Here is a 16,598-nt window from a genome sequence, read left to right on the forward strand (position 1 = left end):
TTTTTCAAATGACTCAGATATATTGTATAAGGAATGATTACTTCTTTAAATTACTTTTCGTTTAAACCAAACATTTCCATAGTGATTGGTTCTGAGAGACTTCATTCTCTCCCATCCTATGTATTGTCCTATGAATGGGAATGGAATAAATAACTACTAGTGTCATTAAATTTGTTCCTATCACGAAGGTAGTTTTACTAAACAAATGATCAGATTCTTTTTTTATCCAGAGGTTCAAAAAAAAAAAAAAAGTCTGCCCCAAAAGGTGCATTCCAAATAATATGCGACAAAATACCAACACAAGCTAGCGGAGAGAAAGCCCAGCGTGACCTCTCAGTAGTGCGAACCGACGCATGCTTGTGTTTTGTGTGGTCCTAGGGCCAGTTGGAGCCTGCCATTCATGCGTCACAATTCTCCCACTGAAACTGAAATTCCCCTCGAGAACCACTGCTTATTAGTCTATTTCAGTCGATGTCGAACCCTCATTTCATCATAAAGCTTCAAAGTTATTCTGATTAACTGAGCAATAGCCAAAATATGCAATGAAATGCTGTGTAGTCTGAAAGTTAATGATTTATTAAGCTGTAATTATGACACAGGTAGGTTTCTAATTAGCATTGGCTGCATCGTGATGCGTGATCTTTATCAAATGAAATAATATGAAGCGTAAGTTTTGATTTTATTTGATCTGTCTTGACTTATTTTTATCTGAGTATTGAGGTTGCGTTGTTCAGTGCCAAATGTCAGTTAAAAATGCAAAACTTATAAAAATTTGGTGTTTTATGTTTCCAAGAAATGAACTCTATAATTTATTTGCTGACAGTTAAGAGGAGCTAATTGATCCATTTTATATATAACATCGAAAGAAGGAAACGGTTATTTTTTAAGCATTGTATTGTTTGTCCTCTCTTGCATCGCGAACGAAGCCGTTTTACTTATAGAAACTCTCTCTCTCTCTCTCTCTCTCTCTCTCTCTCTCTCTCTCTCTCTCTCTCTCTCTCTCTCTCGTTTTTACTGTCTTGTACGAAATTGTCTCAATGTTTTGTTAGTCAAAATAATAAGAGACACGTACGCTTAAAAATAAAGATAAGTGCAGTACATATAATATCATTGTGCTCGAATATTCATGGTTGTGCAAAGGCTTTCGAACGTGAAGTAACAGGACAAATTAAGATTTGTTTCGTATTTGTTTTTTGTAGCACATTCTCACGAATGGTCGTTGCAAACCAACTGAATAATCACCGGGGAAATAGAGTGCAAGACTTTCGTTTTAATGTGACGACACCATTTTTGTGGCTTAGGAAAATATGAAAAGAGCAACATGGTTGATCATTGGCCAGAAATCATGGAAAGAATTATTGTGGAGCGTACTCAAAAAATGTTCGCTTAGAAATATGTCTGGAGGCTCCCGAATGTGTTTTGGTTTTAATGAGGAGGAAACCGCACTTGAATTGTTTGCTGTGGTGTGTTCCAACTGGGAATTAGCTGTCTGGAAAAATGTGGCATATTGACATATAGGATTGCGTAGTGGTTGTGTGCTTTGCAAGCGCAGCTTGTTCGACTTTTCAGTGTTTGTTCTGTGTGATTCGGTATTGGTATGATCTAAGAATATAACTAAAAGCTTCTATTACGTACCAGGTTCTGATTTTTCACTGTTTATTCTTCTGATATCAGGGTTAATATATTGAAATTATTTTCTGGACAAAATTCCAAATTCTCCGTAGGGGGTTAGTGCCGTCAGTGGACCTCATGCGGTGCACTGTAGGCATTACTTAAGGCTCTTTGCAGCATGCCTTCGGCTCCTAGCTGCAACCCCTTTCGTTCCTTTTACTGTGCCTCCTTTCATATTCCCTTTCTTCCATCTTACTTTCCACCCTCTCCTGAAACTTGATTCATAATGCAACTGCGATGTTTTCCTCCTGTTTTACACCTTTCAAACCTTTTACTGCCAATTTCCGTTTCAGCGTTGAGTGGCCTCATAGGTCTAAGTGCTCGGCCTTTGGCCTAGATTTTGCATTCAACTAAACCAACGAGCACCGATGAAATCTCATGTTTCCGCTCTGTCTCCTTCCCCAGACACACCATCCAGCGGCAGACCCTTACCAGCTGCATTCGTTACCAGCGAACTACACGACCTACACCTCAGCCACTCTGCAGAACAGACACGAAGTCCCCAGGAGGGAGGACCCTCTACACGTCGTAAGTAGTGTAAGGTTTAATACCCTTCTTTCCCTATCGTCTTCATTCTGAACGTTTTCAGTATCAGTTCGTAACTTTTTTTTTGGTAACTTGATTTTCTAAATTATAAAATGATGCTCTGTTTTTTCTTTTCAGTTCCTAATCCCGTAGTTTTTTCACTGTTTGAAAAAATGGCTCGTGTACATATGTAACGGATTGCTGTTTTATGGACATGCCAGGTGGAATGAATTGATTTAAGAATTATATTTAGATCTACGTTTATCACAACCTGCTATAATAAGATTTAGAGTCCGAATCAGCCCCCAAAGCAACGCAATTAATGGCGATATGGTGTTTTCTGGCCTTCCAGAGCGGACAGGTGGGTTTGTACGACCGGAGCTACACGGGCGTCGACAGAGCAGGAGCTGTCCTCATGGGCGCAGCAAGACACGAAGACATCATCCTCAGTAACACCATTCATCCCCACGCCATTGAGGAACCGGTGAGTACCTCCCGAAATCTTGTCCTTCTCTGCTCACGTTGGTTATTCTGTCGACCGGCTTGTCTAACTCGTGTTCGTTGCGTTGCTTATTCGACCTCAAGGAATAAAGGTTCCGTCTTTTATTATTATTATTATTATTATTATTATTATTATTATTATTATTATTATCACGGCTATTACGTTGTATAATTATCTGTGCAGTTTTTTTTTATTTGATTTATTTACTGGAATCTGTTCTCATTTTCATACGCGTTCTGTAGGGTATATGGTTCGTCATTTGTATTTCAATTAGAATAAAGGCAAGATTCATTACCATAATTATTTTAAAGTTTAATTTTCGATGCAGGAATTCGGGAAGGTTGAAGAGTGAAGTATTTAAAAATAGGATTTGAAACCTTTTGCATTTTCATCCCGCATAACTCTTGAGTATACATTCATATCTCAAACAATATAATTTAATGTGGAAAACAATTTTCTAAACGAAACAATGCGGATAAGTGTTTATATAAACTGCAATTGTAAATGTAAGGGTAAATATAAATTTCAATGGGATCCAATAGATATAAATCATGGTAGGTTATGTTTGAAAGGTACCAGGAAATGAAACCTGACTTCCATCACTGATGCAGATTTCGTTACATTCTGCCCCGACTTGTTTATGTGAGAGGCGCAGATGCTGTATGGCTATTCTGAAATGTTCATGCTTTGCATTTGTTGTACAAAAACATGTTCACTGTACATCCGTCCATCTTCAACGATTCCATTCCTCTTCTGCATTGATCTTGTGTATCTACAGAAGGGTAAATCTTAATGCATAAATTACCATCCACGATTCACATAATCGCGATGCATATAAATGCATTTCTTCGTAAATCAACTTGGACCATAACGTAATTTCGAAAAGGAGCAGGAACAGGGAACCGGAGAGAGAGAGAAAAAAAAAATAGGAGAGAATGAGAACCCTATTAACGGAGAAGGCCAATTTAAGGAAGAATTATAAACGCAGCTTATTGGCAGCGGCACCAGAGTCTAATTTAGAACATTCCAGCGCCATTAGCTTGCATCAAATTCCACCAGAGAAAAAATGCTAATTAAAAATTCCTCTCGCTGCAGGCATGAATGTTAGTGGAAGAGACTGGGTCTTGTATATATCGTTTTTAGAAACACAGCCGAGGGGGGGGATTTGGGGCTTGGTTGGGGGAAGGGGGTCGGGGGGCCTGGGAGCTCGCTGAGTTGTCCTGGCTATCGTATCGCACATTTTCGTCGTACTACTACGAGACAACCTGTATTGTTTCAAGAGACCCTCATCAGTCCCCCTACCTCCTCCCCTCTCGTCTTTCACACACACACACACACACTATTGATGCACGACTTGATTCATTGATAAAAATCGCGCGGGGGAACATTATAATGGAGTTTAGAGTTTGAGACTTTGCGTTTTAAAAGTTCACCATTGCGCGCTCGCGTGTACGAAGAATATAGGGAATGAAATCACGCGAGTGTAGGAAAAATGAATGGTGAACTGAAGTCTCCAAGACTTTTAAAATAAGAATTGTTTCCTTCCCAGTATTGACCCAATTTTTGTCACTCCATTTGACACTCTCTCTCTCTCTCTCTCTCTCTCTCTCTCTCTCTCTCTCTCTCTCTCTCTCAGCCTTTTCTTCCTCTTCCATTGATGGCCAGGTGAGGATGTTTAGTGTCGCGAGATAGGATCCGCTGTTTCCCAGAAGGCCGAGAGAGAGAGAGAGAGAGAGAGAGAGAGAGAGAGAGAGAGAGTCTTCTCAACCTGTCGATATCTGCCCCGTAACTCGTAACGTTGGAAGATTTTTAGAATATAATTTTCCGGGCCCGAGATGACGTAGATAGAGTAGTGCTGATAGTGGCACTCAACTGCGCCTGCCTACTACAAAGCGAGGGAATATCCCCCCCCCCCTTATTTTACGAGTGGGGGTCATTTTCAGAATATTCATTTAGATTCTAGACCCTCCTCTGTGATACTGTCAGAATTGATTCAATTCCGTATTGAGGGCAGATATCGTTGCAGTCTCCCGGATTCTTTTTTTTTAATCATGATGATAATATGATGTTCGTAAGAATAAAGATGAAGGCATACGAAAGATTGCGACTTGAGCGACGTCATTGCAGGGCCATCCATACAATAACTTCACTGTGGAAATGGCCTAACCGGCGACTCTGCTCATCTGTCAATATGGGGCTTCCGTCGCTCTGGCAGAGAGGCGATTATGTGGTGGGATTTGGGGATTGTCGTCGGGCCGCTTGTTTTTAATTGGAGTTGTCACGTGACTGACAGGGGGCGAAGGTAAACAAAAGGAGATAATGACGGAAAGTTTCTATTGGGAAGAATCTCCGTGGTGGAGATACACATTGGGGAGGTTAATGGGTTACTGGGAGAGACATTCAGGCGTGATTCTGTCCCTGTCTTGATGATGATGATGATGATGAGCCATCTGCTACGGTAGAGTAGCGAGGTGTTTATTGCATTTTGCTGTAGTTATAGTCATCGGCGACCTGCAAAGATCTTTATCACTATAATGAGAAACTTGCTTCGAAGAGATTTGTCGGAATATCTCTTCCCATAATGTTTCCATGAAGACGTATCTTTGCTTTTTGAGGGAAATGGTCATAAATAGCGTCGAATATTAACTGTTTGTCCATTCTCACTGGTGAAGTGGGGACATTGCTTATGAATGAAGACGTGCACAGGACAGAGAATTGATTTCGACTCAGTTAAGGTTTACGAACTTTAGAATTATGGCTTCTTGAAACGTCGTTTGGTGGTTACGATGATATTACCACAGTGACTTCAAAAGTCTTCCATTTCTGGGAACTCATTTCGCGGGTGTCCCAGCGAGGATATCAGCAGCACTGTCGTCGGGGTGCCAACTCGGTCTCTCCTTTACCTGTGGCACTTTTTGGCAGTGAAGGGAGTCACGCTATCAGTGCCATTCTCTCCTTCCGGCGTACCTGAGGCACCTTTTGTTTCCCCTCTCCGTGTTTTTTTCCCCTCTTTTTCTTTTTTTTATTTTTTTTTTTTTATTTCAGTCGTTATTTTTTTTTTATTGTGGAAAGAGGGAGTAGGGCTCTCTCTTTTTTTTAGCGCCTTTGGAGTAGTAGAGGGATGGAATGCAACGGTTCTACGTAAGTTCGCCCATGTTTTGCAGATATGTTAATCAAGAGCTTGCGCCATTAAGTTAGGATTGCAGTATCTTGTTCTGTCGGCTGCTTCGCAATGAAACCCTCGCCTCTCTCTCTCTCTCTCTAGCTAGCTAGCTAGCCTCGTGTTCGACCCCAGAATCATATGATTCTCTGCGTCTTTGCTGCTCTTTCAGAGAAATAGGAAAGAAACCTAGTCGCTAATCAACTACTTTCCCCATGTTATTGTAAATCGCTCATATTATTGTACAGAACATTGCGATTCAATTCGCTCAAGTTTAGTTTCATCTTTAAAAATGAACCTTCCGATTATCCGTTCTTACTTTATGAATATGAGCAGAGGTCGATGTCATCCAGTGGCAGTATCGGCTACAAAATCTTTGTGAATAAACAAAGACATTTTACATAAAATAGTCATGCAAGATTTTTAAAGAGGCGCAGCCATTAGGCATAGCTCGAGAGAAGCAGATTGTGTATCGCTTCGTGAGTGACTCTTACATAGGACAACTTTCCTATTGATCCTTAAGGCTCGTGACAGAGAGAGAGAGAGAGAGAGAGAGAGAGAGAGAGAGAGAAGAATTTGCTTTACAAGTCGGATTAGCATGAAGCTACTTTCTAGTAACTATTGTGATACCAGAAGGTTTTAAATGATGATTACCTCTGTTTGAAAGGTGTCCTTACCTTGTAAGTTGATTTTCTCTTCGTTCAACGTATCTTTAAATACAGCGGAGTTGTTTTATCTATCATCAACTTAGTCTTCAGCATCGTCCGTTTTGTAAGGTTTGGAGGAACATCTATTATTTTTACAAAATAGCCAAAATATAAATGTTCTGACATATCTTCATCATTGTGCTGGAGTTATATGTGAACTTCCTATTCTCTCTCTCTCTCTCTCTCTCTCTCTCTCTCTCTAGTATTTCTAACTGGTGGCGCGACCTCTCCTCCCTTCCAGTTCTCTTCTCTTCTCTTCTCTTCCAGCGTGTCCTTTTCCCCTCTTTTTCCCTCGCCCTCCTTCCCCTTTTCCCCGGCTGGTCGTTGGCTGGAGGCAATAGCATCATCCCCTCGGCCCTCAGAGCTCAACTGCTGCCAAACAATCAATAGATGCGTTCTCTCTGTCAATCAAGAATCAAAACTCATTTCATTTTTCTAAAGTTGTCGATAAAGATCCGCATCTCTTGTACTCGGATGTCTACTATACCCTGTCTGATTTTTTTTTTTTTTATCTTTTACTATCGCACAGTTTATGTTGAAACTTTATCTTAATTTTCGTTATTGTGCTCATGAGACGCGTATTGTCTATGTACTCAAGCTTCGTCTTTAGCGTAAAGAGGTTTGCCCTATTTGGTTTTAATCTGTTCGTCAAAACAGATTTCTCGCTTCTTGAAGCCTCTGGTTTCCTGGTCCACGAAATTGTTGCCAAAGAGAGCAACAGATTTGCTACCACCGCTGGTATTATTATCTGACCACAGTTCAACTTTCCACAATAGAGATTGCAGTGATAGCTTTTCTCGGTGCCCTGGAAGCCTTCTGTCATTGTAATCGCGGCTGTACTTTGTCGTCTGGAAAGAAGTTGTAGAGGTTTTTGCAAGAGTCACGTCGTTAGGCGTTATGCCTGTTAACCAACACAACTAGCTTTTATTAGATATTTAAACGAAGCTTCGATTGACAGATAGTTTTTTGTTTTTTTCCTTCTTTTGCCAAGGGCCACTGCCTGGAACTTCCTGGAAAGGTGTGTCGAGGAGCCATAAAAAGCCCGCGCACTTTTCCCGCCGTTAGCGATGTTTGACGGGAACTGCCCCCGGCGATGCCTAGGGCCGTGTAAACATTGCTGGAATCCACAGTTGGAACACAGTAGTATTTCTGTTTTTGTTTCTGCCCGGTACTCCGAATATCAAGCAGATGTTTCGCTGCGCATTTCAGGACATATAGTTTCTAAAGACACATCTCTTCTGTCCGTTGAGTGCAGCATTTTTACTCCTTTTCGTCTCTTGGACGTCGATAGAATGACGAAATTGGTAGTGCTATGGAGAGAGGTGCTGTCGACAGCCAAGAGCTCTTTCAACGACCTCCCCGGCGGCGGCAGCAGCTCCAACCAACCCACTGCCGCAGGCCGCACCTTCCTCCTTTCCCGTCCTTCCTTTTCGCAATTTTGTTTATTTGGTTCGTTATGGATCCGAAGTTTCGTTCCCTTTAAACATTTCAAACTCATCCCCAAAGCGCAGTAAACATTTCTTCGCGCTCTTTCAAAGTGATCTATGAATCTTTCGGCTCGGCCTTCTTCTGTTAAGTTAACTGCTTTTAATGATCTCATGTATATCGATAATTATTGCTGGACGGATGTTCACACCTTATATTGCAATTGGGTGCAACAGGTGGCTGTTGGCTTTGCAGTGTGTTTGAAATATAAAGCGCAGCATTACGTGGCTCTTAAGGTGGTTATGCATTTTACTTTGACTTAAACAGACACTCGTTTTTATATGTAATATATGTGTGTGTGCGAGTGTAATTAATAGTCATAATGTGGCTATTACAATTGCATATGTATCTGGTAAAATTGACCAGTAGATATGTACTTATATTACATGCATCGAGCTACAAATGTCCTTTTCAATTCGCTCTACCTCGGAATTAATATATTTTCATATATGTTAACCGAAGGGGAATTTTTTTTAGTCGATAAGAAATTTGTCGGCTTACTAATAAGATATACGTCCTTTCTCCACATTTTATGAGTATTAACGCCATCTATTACTGGAATGTCAAACAGCTACTCGATACGAGTAGACAGGACTTCCCTTTTCCAGAAGGAGGGTCATTGTACCTGCATCATATCCTGAAGCAGTGGAGTCATCGTACTCGAATGGAAAGAAAGCTTTTTTTGTTTGTTGTTGTTGCTGTCGTCGGTCTTGTTGTTCTCGCACCTCGCAGCCATTTATCATTTCACGCAAAGCCAATCATAAAATGTCAGTTTCGCCTTTCGGTGCTTGCGGGAGTACTGGTGGTTGGGGCGGTGGGAGCGGTGGGTGATTTGGACAGCCAATGCGGTAGGCTTATGGCAAGAGTAAAGTAAGGTTATGGCCCAGGTAGTCCACCGCCCTCCATATTGTGGCCAATGTTATTGGGCATTGTGGACGGGGGGAACCTACATGCGGTTCTGCTTTCCCAGGTGAAGGTTGGATCAAGGAAGGTCGAAGTACACCTCTAAATAACTGCCTCTCTTTTCCTCGAGGTTTTTCTGTATAATTAAGCAAATGATATGAGTAATGCTTATGCAGTATTCTATTCTATTAGCAACGCGTATGCAGTTGCACGGTAGAATGATACTCTCACGTGCATATTATTATCAGGGATCAAAGACATCAAAAAGGTTCATCAGTACTTGATTATTCCTTTTGGGTGAGAAGTTCTGTATCTCAACTTTGTCTTTTAATCGTTACACATTTTCCATTAATAGGAATCGTCATTTGATTGGAATAGTGAGTCTGGAATATTTCTTCGTGTGCACAAACAGATATTTGGAAGTCAGCCATTCAAGGAGGGCGCACATTTTATCATCGTCATTAGCGAATCAAAATTATAAAAAAAGTAAAAACAGATAAAGAGATTACTGAATATAATATAAATATTATAATTATGAAGTTCTTGAGTGGCTGTTATCGCGATTGACAAGACGAAGCTCCCACCACTCGCCATAATGCAGTGTTGTAAGGGATCTGTTTGTCATTCAGGAGTAATCTGATGCAGTAGAAGGGAGGATTGCCTCATTAGTTGTGGAGGGGTGGGGGGGCTACTTGAGAGGGGGATGAGAGGGGCCTGTGGTGGAGGGGTTGGGTGGGTTGTGGGTACTACAGTTGTACGCGGACCTACTTTGCTTCGCCAGAGGAGAGTGACGTGATGTGTGCGGTCAGTGGACTTCCGGTCAGCGAAACCATAGATGACCCTTTACCCAATTAACTGGAAACTATCACGTGACCCGGCCAATCCCCCTTCCCACATTAAATTGGCGGGAAAGTGTGATGAATCAAACACGTTGGGTGTTGCCCTGACTTGTGTTGGGGAAGGTGCATTGGAATTTTCACATCTTTCGCAAAATGACGTCTGAGTTTGAGTCAGTAAAACGTCGTTGACTTTTAAAAAGAGACCGCTGGAGGTCCGTTCCGAACCAGATCGTTTTCAAGGCCGAAGAGGAAAGGCTGATTCTTTTACGCATTTCGTTTATTGACTGACGGTAGTAAGTTTTTTATTCTATGTTGACTTGGGCCCCTTGCTTTCAATGGGGGTAGCGGCCGTATTTAATCGTGTCTCCCCCTCCTTCTCGGCTCCTTTTTCCCAGCGGACTTCCCCCAAAATGTATTGAATTCCCTTTGGACCCTGCATTTCCTTGGGTTAACGATTCTCTTATGGTAGCGGGAGGCGCTCTGGCGTGGCTGCTCCGAAACATGTTAATGATAATTACCTCGCAGGTGCTTCTCTCCGTTTTGTGTTCGCAACGCCATTCAGAAAAGTGTCGTCGAGTCTATTCGGCTCATGATCGGGTTACTTATAGCGAGTTTTTTTTATGAACTCATTTCTGAGAACTCTTGATACGTTGAGCGTTCAGATCGTAGAGTTTGTGAAAGTGGCCGAATGGAATACGACATCTGGGTGGTGGAAAGTTTTGACTTTAGGCCTAGAGGCTGCCACTGAGTCCAGGAGCGGGCGCAGGTATCATTGGCGGCCGTTCATTTTCGTATCCGACGCTCGTGGACATTCTAATTCTACTAAATACCCGTCGTAAAGGCTTTTGGTCTTATCGGTAAATCCATTCGTTTAAAACAAAGGAAATTTGTTCTCCCTTGGTTGCTGTCGATTGGAAATGCCAGCATTTTTAGGTGCTGGTGTTGTGAAGCTATTCAAGAATGAGACAGTGACCATTATCTTACGTTTTCTGTACAGCCATCCCTTTCTAGGGGAAGAATGGCTCTGGTTAACTGACAGCTGTGGATGTTTACTTTACAAGAAATATTAATTCCGAGGTAGAGCGAATTAGATATTAAAGGACATTTGTAGCTCGAATATACAGGAGGTGTGTTTACATTTATTCGTGTGTGTGTGTGAACCAAGTAGGAGAAAGTCGACTCCCTGTGTGCAAGGTATTTGAGCGCACTCTCAACTCAAAGTAGATTGATGAACGTGTCCGTCATGCTTGGATGTGGTAATGGGGCACCTCGAGGCTTTTCGGAATCAAGAGAAGCCCAATTGGAAGGCCGATGGAATGGGGAGGCAGTAATTCAATTTTTAAAATTTTTATTTTTTTTATTTATTTATTTTTTTTTTTATTTTTTTTTTTTTTTAGAACTGCATATCATCGTCAGGTTGAATTATAATACGCTTAAAGGTGTTTCATATTATTTTCGCGAGTATAATTTTCAGATACTCAGATTTTGTGTGTGTGTGGGGGGGGGGGGGGGGGGGGGGGGGGGGGGGGGGGGGGATAGTCCATTTCTTCATGCTGGCATGACTGCTATTGAATGTATTTTTATCGAATAATGGGTTATTTTGAGTTTTAGTTAGTTATCCGTAAGTTGATTACTTGTGACAATTCCTTTTATTTTTGGTATGATTCTAAACTTCCTTTTATTACCTAATTAAAATAAAGAGTCCGTCCCCCCGTTATCCTTTTCACCTAAAAGCTAAGTGGAGAGAGGAGCAGGAGGCCGAGTCATTTGTTCAAGTCTGGACCATCGTGGGAACTGAGCCCATGTGGGCTGCCATTTATAATTTTGGATTCACTGAAGAGCGCTGCTGTTTCGTTCAGAAACTGTTGTTATAATATTTGATCATTCTTGGATGACCTGGCTTTATTCTGTACATGTCGGGAAAAGGTAAAAGTTAACCTTTGTGTATTAAAATGAAAATTTTCGTATAGTCTACTTGATAAGCTGAACTGTTTACATTTTTCCGAAAAGCTCTCTGTTGCCCACCATCCACATCATAGTGTATGTATTTTTTCCCCCATTTACTGCTATGTGCTAAAAGGAAAGGCTTATCCCGTCAGCACCTCGTAATATAGTTTTTTGAAGCAATGGCGGCGGCGGTTTTGTTGTGCCCACCCGCATGGCGCTTCCGAGGCGTGCGAGGGGCTGGCAATAAAAGTCGAAAATAGCCGGATTGTATAATTTCACCCGTTCATTGGCCGTCAGCCCCCCCAGGGAGACCCTTAACAAAAGCTACTGTGTGACTCCGTCGGGGTCCTGTGGCCCCTTGGTGCGCCCTCACACCTCGCCTATTGCTCATTGGTTCCTTTGCATCGTGACGTCATTGGGGCACATTGCCAACCCCGCCTTTGTGACGCCATGGAACCCAATTCGTTTCTTCTTCTGTTTTCGCATCCTTTATCCTGATAGTGCTAGGTTAGTTATTTCCCCTGAACGCGAAGGGATGAAGTAAGCGAACGAAGGCAGCGCAAAGACTGGGCGCAGTATGGATGGCAATTCAGTGTTTCAACAGGGGACGTTTTCCATTCAGTCTCCAAACCTCTAAACAAGCCGTGCTGCCCCTTTCCTTATTGTTAGATTTAAAGAGCAGAAGGATATAGGGGCCGCCACGCCGTCATCGCCTCTCCTGGCCATCATTCCCACAAGCTGTCAGGGGCGTGAAAGCAGCACATTGTTGAGGTCCCCCACCCTTCGAGTCCTTTCCCGCTACCCCCTGCCCTGCCCCCCCCCCCATCCTCAAGCGAATCCATTTGGGGGGTGCCCTTCTGTCGCCGATGGCCTCGGGCCGTAATGGCGGTAGGTACAGGGAAATTATTGGACTGTTTTCTTTGAACCTCTCAATGGGTTTAGGCCTTTCAAAAATAGGCTCAATTGATAATTTATTTCCGCAGTATTCTCCCTTCCTTATTTGGTATTTTATCGGTGATCGTTTTTCTGTTCTAAATCCAGGTTTTGAATGTTTTTCCTCGTGCCTCTAGGATGTTGAAGCTCATTGTTTTCTTGTGTTAGTCGCTTCTTTATCCTTTCCCTCCCTCTTATTTTCCCTCGAAAGTAACCTTACAAAGCCTCGCCGGCGCAACAGCCTCGGCAGTCAATCAACATTTTTACTCGCGTCTAGGATATACAGATTTTCTCGGGGGGGAAAAGAGCTTTAGTTAAAGGGAGGGATGGCAAAGCAGGATGTGAAAAGGGTTATAAGGACAGAGGGAGAATGGAGTAAAGAGAGAAGAAGAAGAGAAGGGAGTAACAAGAAAAGAAAACTTTGTGATTGCTATTGCTGGCGAAGGAAAAGATTGAGATTGGGAGGAGGAGGGGAGGGGGGGAGGGGATGGGACGGAGTTGTGGGGGCTCATCCCTGAAGGGCTGGCGCTCCAGAAGGGGACCCACTTGTGTCGTCATGTTGAGTATAGGCGGATTTCCAGAGCTCCTACCAACCTAGGAGCTGCGGCGGCAGCAACAGCAGGAGCTCATTGGAGCGTTGGGAAATTGGGTACGCATTCTTCGCGGTTGGGTCTTTTTTTATTTTCTTATTATTTAATGCTTACTCCGAGCATCAAACTCCGGCCCTCTGACTCAACGGTGATGAATTTAGTTATTATTTTAATGTCACGCAAACCGGGATAGTTTGTCAGGCCGAGAGAAGGATCAATAGAGCTTAAAATCATCAATGATTGGAATTAGATTCGTAATCGGGGGACTTTGTCTTTGTTTAAAATGATCCAGTGGCAGCGGCGTATGTCACTTACGAAAGGATTTGACTCTGGTTTGAGAATGTGACTCCAGTCGCTGTCGATTTGATACTTGGCGATCGTCTTTTGTCCCCCACAACAAGATTTGTTTTTTAACATTTGCTTGCGTGCTTTATTGATTGTATCTTGGAATATCATATCCATAAGATTTCCTGTATTGTTCCGAATTCCTTAACATTCGCTTGCGTGCTTTATTGATTGTATCTTGGAATATCATATCCATAAGATTTCCTTTATTGTTCCGAATTCCTCAACATTCGCTTGCGTGCTTTATTGATTGTATCTTGGAATATCATATCCATAAGATTTCCTGTATTGTTCCAAATTCCTCAACATTCGCTTGCGTGCTTTATTGATTGTATCATGGAATAGTTATTACCCGTAAGGATTTCCGTTGTATTGTTCAAATTCCTTCAACATTCGCTTTGCGTGCTATTATTGATTGTTATCGCGGAATATTCATAATCCATAAGATTTTCCTTTATTGTTCCGAATTCCTTAACATTCGCTTGCGTGCTTTATTGATTGTATCTTGGAATATCATATCCATAAGATTTCCTTTATTGTTCCAAATTCCTCAACATTCGCTTGCGTGCTTTATTGATTGTATCTTGGAATATCATATCCATAAGATTTCCTGTATTGTTCCGAATTCCTTAACATTCGCTTGCGTGCTTTATTGATTGTATCTTGGAATAGCATATCCATAAGATTTCCTTTATTGTTCCGTAATGGGGCAGTTTACGAGTCGGGCGATGACTGTGCTATCGAGAACATCAGTGACGGCCGCCCACCAACACCACTCCAACACGTCGTAAACATTTCGCACCCATGTCGTTTGCGCCCATCATTTTCAGCGGTAAACATGGCCGCCATGTTTCTTTCACGTCTGTTACGGGGAAGTTTTTGCTAGAAACCCCTTCAGAGCTTCACGTCACCCGGAGTGAGCAAATATACGTATTTATTTCTTTTTTATTTTTTGATGGGTGGCTTCTGGACTACTGTCATTTGTAGCAGCAGACGGCGGCCGGATGTTGTAACCTGTAGCCTTTGAAATTTAAAATCACTACAACTGAGGAGGCCGGTGTAGGAGTTTGATAAACGCAGTTTTTTTTTAGTTTTCTGTAAAGAACACTTTCGCTATTCATAGACTGTGATTCTTTGAAATTGATTCAAGCTATGAAGTTGAAAAGGGTTAATCGTCGTCCCCAAACTTACATTGATATCTGTGTCAGTATATGCAAACGACTCGCCGAATAGCATAACGATCGTTAACATCACGTTCCTTTAGATTTCCGCGGAGGCCTCTGCTGTGGCGACCATCAGCAGTCATAAACACTAACTTTTTTGTCATAGTAATTATCGTTATTTCTTGGGGTGGTGTTGACAACATACCGCAGCCGTCATGATGAAGGTAAAAAGACGAGAACCATTACAGTCTTGGTATCGCACACTGTGTTACTACCTTGAATTAAAAGCACCCTCTAGATTACAGTGATCCTTTCGACCCTCTTGGTCGCTGGCAGATCTCTCTCTCTCTCTCTCTCTCTCTCTCTGTCGTAGGTATCATATGTAGAAGACTTGAACGTTTTCTTCAGTGAGGCAGAAATTGCAGACACGTGCCTTGCAATCGTATTGTCGTCAAGTGCAAGTAAGTGACATCATAGTGATGATGCAAGTATTCTTGCTTTGATTGTTGATGTCATTTTTCTTTATCTTTGATGAGAGACACTGTGAAATTTGTAGATATTGATTGAACAAAATGATAAATATTAAGCTGCGTAAGTGTAGAAAGTTTAAGCCTTTATTATTCTGATAGAACTTGTGTGTTACGCGCATAAAAATGTATTCTTTGGGGAAGCCCCTCACGAAGCTGATAGGAAAGCCATATTTATTGAGGTCTTCCATTACTGGAAAAAGGTTGATATGCAGTATCAGCATAAAAGTTTGTTGGAAGCTCGAGAGGACCCATGCAATAATTGCACAGGCTACGTGCTTCAAGTTTTTATGGAATGAACTCTATTGTGACTGTGTATGATGGTTGCCCGAAGTTACGGTACGGCTGGCACTGTGTGGGAAACGCTGGACCGACTTGAACTAGTTGCCTAGCATATATATATATATATAGATATATATATATATAGATATATATATATATTATATATAGATATATATATATATATATATATATATATACACACACACACACACACAAACAGTGATCTACAAATGTCGTTTAAAATCCAATTCGCGCTACTTCGGGAATATCGCCGAGCGGGAATGATAAGTGATAAATGCTTTGGTACCAAAGTGATTCGAACATTATTTATCACTGATATAATTCCCCTTCGGCGATGTTACCGAAGTAGCGCGAACTGGATATCAAACGACATTTGTAGCTTAATGTTTTTATATAAAAATGTCACGGTGATGTGTGTATAAAATTTCTCGAAACATTATTTTACAACCATGAACTCAGTAATTCAATCTCCGTCGGCTCTCAAGTACGAGTTTAAGTCATAATACTGGAACCTCCTGGGATGTCTTTCTTAGGCCGAAAAAAATGGGAAACTCGGGATCCTCCAGAATTGTCGATTTCGTACCGTTTTGTGATTTTAGCGGTGTAGCGAAAGTGTTGTGACGTGCTGATTGGGGAAATTTATACGAGCGCTGCTGGTCTGCAAAGAGGGAACGTTCAGTATTTCTACCCTAAAAGCGTTCTGTTAGCGTAATATTTTTTTCCGTGAGAAGAAAGGGAAACGACAAAGTAGTATACCGGACCCTACGCATGATGTTGATTTTATCCTCGTGCCTCGACTGCAGCATTCATGGCGTGGCCACCCTTCGTGCAGTATCCCCTGTGTATACTATATACGTATCCAGCAGCCCTCGCGCCTCGCCTCAGCCACCGCCTCCACTTCAGTGCGTATCTCATTTTAAACCGGTTAGTGGCTTTTGGATCGCGTAACCACGCTCCATTGGTCGCATCTCATTCGGTGTTCGGCTGATTACTAATGA

At 42.0% G+C, this 16,598-nt stretch overlaps 1 protein-coding gene across 9 annotated transcripts in view; it reads left to right on the forward strand.

The window, feature by feature from the left end:
- Positions 1–16,598, forward strand: part of LOC135207905 (transcription factor AP-2-epsilon-like) — a 234,481-nt gene that overhangs the window by 168,698 nt on the left and 49,185 nt on the right. For 7 of the 9 annotated variants that reach the window (XM_064239841.1, XM_064239834.1, XM_064239838.1 and 4 more), the window contains exons 3-4: positions 2,077–2,199; positions 2,540–2,680. In XM_064239841.1, the coding sequence (XP_064095911.1) occupies positions 2,077–2,199; positions 2,540–2,680 (264 nt within the window). Of the gene's footprint in view, positions 1–2,076; positions 2,209–2,539; positions 2,681–16,598 lie in introns of all 9 variants that reach the window. The other 2 variants (XM_064239835.1, XM_064239837.1) reach the window with 2 other exon arrangements.

The sequence above is a fragment of the Macrobrachium nipponense genome, chromosome 34, assembly GCF_015104395.2.
Source record: "Macrobrachium nipponense isolate FS-2020 chromosome 34, ASM1510439v2, whole genome shotgun sequence".
NCBI classification, from domain to species: domain Eukaryota; kingdom Metazoa; phylum Arthropoda; class Malacostraca; order Decapoda; family Palaemonidae; genus Macrobrachium; species Macrobrachium nipponense.